Raw genomic sequence first — 10,526 nt, forward strand, 5'->3', positions numbered from 1 at the left:
GTACATGTTGTACTTTATACTGTACTACATCTCAGAGGTACATATTGTACTTGTTACTGTACTACATGTCAGAGGTACATATTGTACTTGTTACTGTACTACATGTCAGAGGTACATATTGTACTTTATACTGTACTACATGTCAGAGGTACATGTTGTACTTGTTACTGTACTACATGTCAGAGGTACATAGTGTACTTGTTACTGTACTACATCTCAGAGGTACATGTAGTACTTTTTACTGTACTACATCTCAGAGGTACATGCTGTACTTTTTACTGTACTACATCCCAGAGGTACATATTGTACTTTTTACTGTACTACATCTCAGAGGTACATGTTGTACTTGTTAATGTACTACATCTCAGAGGTACATGTTGTACTTTATACTGTACTACATGTCAGAGGTACATGTTGTACTTTATACTGTACTACATCTCAGAGGTACATATTGTACTTTATACTGTACTACATCTCAGAGGTACATGTTGTACTTGTTACTGTACTACATCTCAGAGGTACATGTTGTACTTTATACTGTACTACATCTCAGAGGTACATATTGTACTTGTTACTGTACTACATCTCAGAGGTACATGTTGTACTTTATACTGTACTACATCTCAGAGGTACATGTTGTACTTTATACTGTACTACATCTCAGAGGTACATATTGTACTTTATACTGTACTACATCTCAGAGGTACATGTTGTACTTTTTACTGTACTACATCTCAGAGGTACATGTTGTACTTTATACTGTACTACATCCCAGAGGTACATATTGTACTTGTTACTGTACTACATCTCAGAGGTACATGTTGTACTTTATACTGTACTACATCTCAGAGGTACATGTTGTACTTTATACTGTACTACATCTCAGAGGTACATGTAGTACTTTTTACTGTACTACATCTCAGAGGTACATGCTGTACTTTTTACTGTACTACATCCCAGAGGTACATATTGTACTTTTTACTGTACTACATCTCAGAGGTACATGTTGTACTTTTTACTGTACTACATCTCAGAGGTACATGCTGTACTTTTTACTGTACTACATCCCAGAGGTACATATTGTACTTTTTACTGTACTACATCTCAGAGGTACATGTTGTACTTGTTAATGTACTACATCTCAGAGGTACATGTTGTACTTGTTACTGTACTACATCTCAGAGGTACATGTTGTACTTTATACTGTACTACATCTCAGAGGTACATGTTGTACTTGTTACTGTACTACATCTCAGAGGTACATATTGTACTTTATACTGTACTACATCTCAGAGGTACATGTTGTACTTTATACTGTACTACATCTCAGAGGTACATATTGTACTTGTTACTGTACTACATCTCAGAGGTACGTGGAGTACTTTATACTGTACTACATCTCAGAGGTACATGTTGTACTTTATACTGTACTACATCTCAGAGGTACATGTTGTACTTTATACTGTACTACATCTCAGAGGTACATGTTGTACTTGTTACTGTACTACATCTCAGAGGTACATGTTGTACTTTATACTGTACTACATCTCAGAGGTACATGTTGTACTTGTTACTGTACTACATCTCAGAGGTACATGTACTATTTACTGTACTACATCTCAGAGGTACATGTTGTACTTGTTACTGTACTACATCTCAGAGGTACATATTGTACTTTATACTGTACTACATCTCAGAGGTACATGTTGTACTTGTTACTGTACTACATCTCAGAGGTACATGTACTATTTACTGTACTACATCTCAGAGGTACATGTAGTACTTGTTACTGTACTACATCTTAGAGGTACATGTACTCTCTACTGGACTACATCTCAGAGGTACATGTTGTACTTGTTAATGTACTACATCTCAGAGGTACATGTACTATTTACTGTACTACACCTCAGAGGTACATGTTGTACTTGTTACTGTACTACATCTCAGAGGTACATGTTGTACTTGTTAATGTACTACATCTCAGAGGTACATGTACTTTTTACTGTACTACATCTCAGAGGTACATGTTGTACTTTATACTGTACTACATCTCAGAGGTACATGTTGTACTTTTTACTGTACTACATCTCAGAGGTACATGTTGTACTTTTTACTGTACTACATCTCAGAGGTACATGTTGTACTTGTTACTGTACTACATCTCAGAGGTACATGTAGTACTTGTTAGTGTACTACACCTCAGAGGTACATGTTGTACTTTATACTGTACTACATCTCAGAGGTACATATTGTACTTTATACTGTACTACATCTCAGAGGTACATATTGTACTTGTTACTGTACTACATCTCAGAGGTACATGTTGTACTTGTTAATGTACTACATCTCAGAGGTACATATTGTACTTTTTACTGTACTACATCTCAGAGGTACATGTTGTACTTGTTACTGTACTACATCTCAGAGGTACATGTTGTACTTGTTACTGTACTACATCTCAGAGGTACATGTAGTACTTGTTAGTGTACTACATCTCAGAGGTACATGTTGTACTTTATACTGTACTACATCTCAGAGGTACATATTGTACTTGTTAATGTACTACATCTCAGAGGTACATGTACTATTTACTGTACTACATCTCAGAGGTACATGTAGTACTTTTTAATGTACTACATCTCAGAGGTACATGTTGTACTTGTTACTGTACTACATCTTAGAGGTACATGTACTCTCTACTGGACTACATCTCAGAGGTACATGTTGTACTTGTTAATGTACTACATCTCAGAGGTACATGTACTATTTACTGTACTACACCTCAGAGGTACATGTTGTACTTGTTACTGTACTACATCTCAGAGGTACATGTTGTACTTGTTAATGTACTACATCTCAGAGGTACATGTTGTACTTTATACTGTACTACATGTCAGAGGTACATGTTGTACTTTATACTGTACTACATCTCAGAGGTACATGTTGTACTCTCTACTGTACTACATGTCAGAGGTACATGTTGTACTCTCTACTGTACTACATCTCAGAGGTACATATTGTACTTTATACTGTACTACATCTCAGAGGTACATGTAGTACTTTTTACTGTACTACATCTCAGAGGTACATGTTGTACTTGTTAATGTACTACATCTCAGAGGTACATATTGTACTTTTTACTGTACTACATCTCAGAGGTACATGTTGTACTTGTTAATGTACTACATCTCAGAGGTACATGTTGTACTTTATACTGTACTACATGTCAGAGGTACATGTTGTACTTTATACTGTACTACATCTCAGAGGTACATATTGTACTTTATACTGTACTACATGTCAGAGGTACATGTTGTACTTGTTACTGTACTACACCTCAGAGGTACATGTTGTACTCTCTACTGTACTACATGTCAGAGGTACATATTGTACTTTATACTGTACTACACCTCAGAGGTACATGTTGTACTTGTTACTGTACTACACCTCAGAGGTACATGTTGTACTTGTTACTGTACTACATGTCAGAGGTACATGTTGTACTCTCTACTGTACTACATGTCAGAGGTACATATTGTACTTGTTAATGTACATCTCAGAGGTACATGTACTATTTACTGTACTACATCTCAGAGGTACATGTAGTACTTTTTACTGTACTACATCTCAGATACATGTTGTACTTTATACTGTACTACATGTCAGAGGTACATGTTGTACTTTATACTGTACTACATGTCAGAGGTACATGTTGTACTTTTTACTGTACTACATCTCAGATACATGTTGTACTTTTTACTGTACTACATCTCAGATACATGTTGTACTTTTTACTGTACTACATCTCAGATACATGTTGTACTTTTTACTGTACTACATATCAGAGGTACATATTGTAATTGTTACTGTACTACATATCAGAGGTACATATTGTAATTGTTACTGTACTACATATCAGAGGTACATATTGTAATTGTTACTGTACTACATCTCAGAGGTACATATACTTTTAGAAATATGACATTTTGATAAGTAATTGTAGAAATATGTGAAATTCTAATGAGGTATTGAAGCAGAATAAACAAACATGACTCCCTGGAGTAAACAAACAGACGATGCTTTTCAACTGCAGACATTTTATTGAACCAAATGAGGATTTCTCAACAGACTTGCTCTCCGTCCTCGGTCACAGGAGCACAGTGGGACCTGGCCATGGCTTCGTGGTTTTTGTTTTGTTACTGTATTACTTCAGCATCACTACATCTTTAACTCAGGTTTATAAATTATTGCATTATATATGAAAATTAAAGATTCAAGAGTCCATAACTGCAGCTGTGGTACCAGAATAGTGAGCGGAGCCCAGCAGGAAGCCGGTCGTGTGCCAGAGGAGGAAGCGCCCTTCTTCCAGCAGTAATATGAAATTATAAGTGAACTAAAGCGTCACCAGTATGGAGTTCACTTCCCACTCTGGAGGGTTCCTCTGTTCTCAAAGGAACCGACTCAGCCGTCCACGTCACGGGCCTCGCTCTGACTGAACGCCAATTCAGGTTTAATACTTGAGTCGGCCGCAAATTAACAAAAATATATATGAAGAAACGAGTTAGAAAAATGTGCCGTTACACGAAGAGCAAAAACATAAAAGTGCCGGAGTGCGCGGCGAAGATGGTCAGAACTTTACTTGGCGGCCGGGCGTGTAAACGATGCCGGTGGGAGTTATGAGAAGGGCTGACAAGAGGGACGTCTCTTCTGTCGGCAAACCACAGAGACTGACTTCTGCAGCGCGCGCCGGACAAAAAGACCCCGTCCTCCTAAACGCACCCAGTTCAGCAGCTAACAGTTGTAAAGCCGGGACCTTCCGGTACAAACCCAGCCCCCAGTGCCCCATGACAACACTCCATGTGGAGACGCAACGTTTTATTGAAACACCTTGAAGTACAAAACAAAAAAGTTACATGAAACGGTGCCTCCATGTTGTGGCACAAGACCTAAAAAGAAAAATTTAAAAAGTATATAAACAAAAAGGGGGGGAAAAGGAAGTTTGTGAGGGGGGGGGGGGGTCATCACCACTCATCCCTGATGTTGTGTGGCGCTGCAGTGGTGTGTCTTTGAGAGAGCGAGCCTGCCCCCTGGTGGTGTAGGGGGGCGGTGGTGTTACAGAATCCCATTTTTGTCAGAGGTAATTCACGTGTTGGCTAATGGGAGCTGGTGGGGTTGCAAGGAGGGAGAGGGGGGAAGAAGGGCAACAGCAGCACATAGGAGGAGGGAGGGGGGGGAGGGAGAGAGAGAGGGGGGGGAGGGAGAGAGAGGGGGGGGGGAGGGAGAGAGAGGGGGGGGGGTAATGGCCTTCTAGTAGAAGGGGAGAGGGCTGCTAGCAGCTTCTAGAAGCCGTGGACTTTGAGCTGCTCCTCCTTGGCCAGGCCAATCTGGAAAGAAGAAATGAGATATAAATAAATGGAACGCCCCCCAGTCGGCCTTGTTCCACACAGAGGGAAAAACACCACAATGCTCACCTCGATGAGGAACTGGCAGATATTCTTGCGCTGGTCTCCCTGGAGCTGGATCACTTCACCATACTCTGGGTGCTCAATCACTGTCCCATTGCACGCAAACTTCTGCCGGGGGTCAAAGAGAGCGAGTGGAAACAATGAGTCGGTGTGTTCAGTGGCTCGCGGCCCTGCAGCGCGGTTTGGCAAACGGCGTACGACACGAAAACCGCAAACTAAGCCGGGTGGTGCTCGTGTGTGCGTTTCTGTACCTTCTTGAAGGCCTTGACTAGCTTCTTCTTGTCATAGTCGATGGCAATGCCCTGGACAGTGGTGAGGGTCTTCCTGCCGTTCCGCTGTTGGATTCTTATGTGGATATAGTCCTCTGTCCCGGCTGGGAGGCGGTCATCACCCTTAGTTGCATCAGCAAAGGGGTCTGGAATGAGAGGACGATACAACTTTAAACATGCATTTACACAAAGAGCTCATTCTCAACGATGCAAAATCAGCTGTTCGCGTTTCCTTTGTTGTCAATCTGGCAGACACCCCGAGGAAGGGCCGTGTCATTTTTTTCCCACCGATTAACTGCGCAGGCGCAGAAGCCTGGCAGCGTTACTGCGCTAGTTTTAGCTGCCTAACCGGGATTGCACGCGGATTAGCGGCCGTGACGTGGCGACTTTCGTCTTCGGAGCGCGAGCCTCTACATTTACAACCATGGGAAAAATAAAATGGTATTTCGGTGGTCAGAATTCTACGGGTTTTTTTTTCTCCAGCGGCCATTTTTCGTGTGGGAAGAATAAGCTAACCGGGCGCCGCTCGGGCCTAGTGGCGGAGGACCGAGCGGAAAGGCCCTCCGCGTCGGCCGAGCGGCGGAAATACCGTAAATCACACACATTTAACAAGACAAATCGATTACTTTCGAGACTGAAACGTTGCGATGGATTAAAATAAAAGGCGATAAAAGAACGACAGACGCGGAGGGTGAAAACGGCCGTTAGCTTCGCGGGCACGCGCCCTTCCCCCACCTCACACCACAGCTCCTTTATGACGACTTACCAAAAGTTTGGAGGTTCTGGATATCGGACATACGATAAGATTTGCTTTCCTTTCGGATGATAACTTGGTTAGCGAGCTGTTCGTCGGGTGACTTTGACCTTCTTTTTTTTTTAGTCGTTCCTAGGTTTTTTTCTTTCCTCGGGGACGCGGCTCTGCTTCGACGGCTCTCACAAAATGGAGCTCTTCGGAAGCCCGTAGCTGGAAAACAAGCCTTTGTAGCCCCACCCCGAAACATACGTCATCACGTTATTGACGTACGAAAGGAGGCGGGGGGTCGATTGGCTTGCCACGCCCTAATATTGCTTAACTTTACTGGAAATCTGACGTCATCGTGCCAGAATATTTGCAACAGAAAATAAAGAAATAATTAAATTGTACAAATATATATGTGCTAATAAAATATAATTAAGTATTCCAAAAATAAATACACCTCAATCAGGGATTTAGAAAACCAAAAATAAAGAAATAATATAATTGTACATACAAAAAAGAAAAATATATATGTGAAAATAAAATTGAATTAAGTATTAAAAAAATGACAAAAGAGTAAATATACCTCAATCAGGGCTTCAGAAAACAAAAAATAAAGAAATAATATAATTGTACATAGAAGAACTAACGTAAAGAAATGAAAAAAATGTTTTTTTCGCTGCATCAGCATTTATACATACAGGTAAGCAATAAAATATAGAACATGTATTATATATACAAAAATAGAATAGAATAAAAAGAAGCATACACAATATATTTAAACAATAGAATAGAATAAGAAAAATGCACAATATATACAAAAAAGAACAGATTAATATTAAATTAAATTAACTAAAAAACAAAACAACAGTGCAAAGATGGAGCCAAACAAACAACAGTGATTAATTTGGCCAGAGGTGATTTATTATTAATTATATATATATATATATATATATATATATATATATATATATATATATATATATATATATATATATATATATATATATATATATATATACAGATATATACCAGGAATGATCTCCTGTATCTGTCCTTGTAGTAATGAACATAATATTGCACAATGTATAAACTAAAGTATTGGTACTTTTGGGCCATTAAAGATGAGAATATTTGGTAAATCACTCAGTAAATGTACTAAACTATTTGCCTCAACTGACTGAAAGTGAACCGCAAACGTTGAGTATTTTGCCATTCGCGCTCCTGGTTTTGTCCCTTCCGAGAACCCGTCCGAGTCCGACTCCATGGCGACAGCTGATCCCGTTCGTTTTCAGTACAAAACGCTCTTTTTGTTCAATTAACGATAGAAACCGGACACGTGACTTCACTTCAACTCCACCCGTGTTTATATCTCGTGCACACGGCGCGTGCATGAGAACACAGCCCCTTTAAAAAGGTCAGAGGTGTTTTGTCTTCTCGTTGTTGTGTTTCTGCCAAAGGAAACTTGCGCCAAAGCATCACGAGTTCAAACGTGCAGTGCAAAGCAGCAGGATCATCATTATGATTATTAATAATAATATAACACCATCATCTTTCATGTTAAATGTCCTCACAGGAACATTGGAAAGAAGTATTCAGATCCTCTCCTGTTGTACAAGTACAACAGCAGCCTGACAATACTACAAGACCACGGGCTCAAAGTACGTGGAATACCTCACGCTGTACATGAGTACATGTACCTCAGTGAAGTACACAAGTACATGTACCTCAGTGAAGTACTTGAGTACATGTACCTCAGTGCAGTACATGAGTACATGTACCTCAGTGAAGTACACAAGTACATGTACCTCAGTGAAGTACTTGAGTACATGTACCTCAGTGCAGTACATGAGTACATGTACCTCAGTGAAGTACTTGAGTACATGTATCTCAGTGCAGTACATGAGTACATGTACCTCAGTGAAGTACTTGAGTACATGTACCTCAGTGAAGTACACAAGTACATGTACCTCAGTGCAGTACATGAGTACATGTACCTCAGTGAAGTACTTGAGTACATGTACCTCAGTGCAGTACACAAGTACATGTACCTCAGTGCAGTACATGAGTACATGTACCTCAGTGAAGTACTTGAGTACATGTACCTCAGTGCAGTACATGAGTACATGTACCTCAGTGAAGTACTTGAGTACATGTACCTCAGTGCAGTACATGAGTACATGTACCTCAGTGAAGTACTTGAGTACATGTACCTCAGTGCAGTACACGAGTACATGTACCTCAGTGCAGTACACGAGTACATGTACCTCAGTGCAGTACTTGAGTACATGTACCTCAGTGCAGTACACAAGTACATGTACCTCAGTGAAGTACTTGAGTACATGTACCTCAGTGCAGTACACGAGTACATGTACCTCAGTGCAGTACACAAGTACATGTACCTCAGTGCAGTACTTGAGTACATGTACCTCAGTGCAGTACATGAGTACATGTACCTCAGTGCAGTACTTGAGTACATGTACCTCAGTGCAGTACATGAGTACATGTACCTCAGTGCAGTACTTGAGTACATGTACCTCAGTGCAGTACACAAGTACATGTACCTCAGTGAAGTACTTGAGTACATGTACCTCAGTGCAGTACACGAGTACATGTACCTCAGTGCAGTACACAAGTACATGTACCTCAGTGCAGTACTTGAGTACATGTACCTCAGTGCAGTACATGAGTACATGTACCTCAGTGCAGTACTTGAGTACATGTACCTCAGTGCAGTACATGAGTACATGTACCTCAGTGCAGTACTTGAGTACATGTACCTCAGTGCAGTACATGAGTACATGTACCTCAGTGAAGTACTTGAGTACATGTACCTCAGTGCAGTACATGAGTACATGTACCTCAGTGCAGTACTTGAGTACATGTACCTCAGTGCAGTACATGAGTACATGTACCTCAGTGCAGTACATGAGTACATGTACCTCAGTGCAGTACTTGAGTACATGTACCTCAGTGCAGTACTTGAGTACATGTACCTCAGTGCAGTACTTGAGTACATGTACCTCAGTGCAGTACTTGAGTACATGTACCTCAGTGCAGTACTTGAGTACATGTACTACTGTGTTGAATAGAACAGCCTAAATAAAGACTTCCTGTCCTCCTCCAGAGATGTGAGCATCGGGCTGTGAAGATGTCTCACCAAGAGACAATGCAGGTAAGAAAGCACACGTTTCTCTGAGCATGTACTCGGCTCGGCTCGGCTCGGCTCGGCTCGGCGTACTCATGCGTCTGCTGGTCCTGGTCCTCAGGTGATGCCTCTCTGGGAGCTTTCCATCCCGCTGCCGGCGGTGCTGATGATCACGCTGGGTCTCTACATGGTGGTCCTGGGCCTCGGGCTGTGGATCCGGTCCTGCCTCAAGGTCGGTGGTCTCCTTTTTCTGCAGCTCGTGGGATGTCAAACAAATACAACGTGTACAATATGCACCGGAACTTGTCCTGCTCGTGGAAGCCGGACGCACACGTGGTCTTTGGTGCCCCCTTGTGGTAGAAAGCAGAAATGCCAGGTGTTCTCATGATTAAGGTCATGAGATCTCAAACTGTGCTTCTTCTCTTCAACGTTCTGTTGATGAGTAGATGATGCATCTGTTCACCTTTTATTGAAGGCTTGAATTCAACTTAAAGTCCAACACTTATTTAATTTAATTATGTGAGATGCATCTTCTGGTCTGTGCCCCCCAAAGGACCGGTGCTCCCCGCAGTGCGCTGGCTGCTGCCCGGCCGTCTCTCTGTGCGAGAACTGCTTCAGATTTGCAGAAATGTGCGACTGTCGCCTGCCGACCGTCCGCTCGTGCCGGGCCGTCTCGTGCCCGTCTCCTTCAGTAAGTGGCCTCCGGGGCTACCGCTCCGAAGCGGTTTGGTGTGGTATCAGGTGGTCGGGGGTTACAATCGGAACGCGGCGCTGTTTGCATGAATGTAGACGAGGCCAAACTCAAGTCAAATGATTCGTTGTCTTCAGAGATAAGGCGCTTTAATGCAGGTTGCATTCCCAGAATGCTTTTCTTTTGTCCTCCAAAGGCATGAAGGTGTGCTCTTGAA

General features: G+C 41.6%; 2 protein-coding genes across 4 annotated transcripts in view; one reads left to right on the plus strand and one right to left on the minus strand.

The window, feature by feature from the left end:
* Window positions 1-4,080: 4,080 nt before the first annotated feature.
* Window positions 4,081-6,709, minus strand: LOC117735553 (eukaryotic translation initiation factor 1b). Its single transcript, XM_034540234.1, has 4 exons — window positions 6,501-6,709; window positions 5,717-5,880; window positions 5,472-5,573; window positions 4,081-5,384 (listed from the first exon to the last, which is right to left on the minus strand). The coding sequence occupies exons 1-4, from the start codon at window positions 6,529-6,531 to the stop codon at window positions 5,340-5,342; spliced, it is 342 nt and encodes a 113-aa protein (XP_034396125.1). The 5' UTR covers window positions 6,532-6,709; the 3' UTR covers window positions 4,081-5,339.
* si:ch211-198p11.6 (keratin-associated protein 4-9) overlaps window positions 5,875-10,526 on the plus strand; it is a 6,008-nt gene continuing 1,356 nt past the window's right edge. Inside the window, exons 1-5 of one of the 3 annotated variants that reach the window (XM_034540235.1) lie at window positions 5,875-6,175; window positions 8,047-8,131; window positions 9,598-9,645; window positions 9,740-9,850; window positions 10,172-10,309. In XM_034540235.1, coding sequence (XP_034396126.1) covers window positions 6,159-6,175; window positions 8,047-8,131; window positions 9,598-9,645; window positions 9,740-9,850; window positions 10,172-10,309 — 399 coding nt within the window. In that variant the 5' untranslated portion in view covers window positions 5,875-6,158. Of the gene's footprint in view, window positions 6,176-7,589; window positions 7,888-8,046; window positions 8,132-9,597; window positions 9,646-9,739; window positions 9,851-10,171; window positions 10,310-10,526 lie in introns of those variants that run through there. The other 2 variants (XM_034540237.1, XM_034540236.1) reach the window with 2 other exon arrangements.

This window comes from Cyclopterus lumpus, chromosome 8, assembly GCF_009769545.1.
Source record: "Cyclopterus lumpus isolate fCycLum1 chromosome 8, fCycLum1.pri, whole genome shotgun sequence".
Classification (NCBI taxonomy): domain Eukaryota; kingdom Metazoa; phylum Chordata; class Actinopteri; order Perciformes; family Cyclopteridae; genus Cyclopterus; species Cyclopterus lumpus.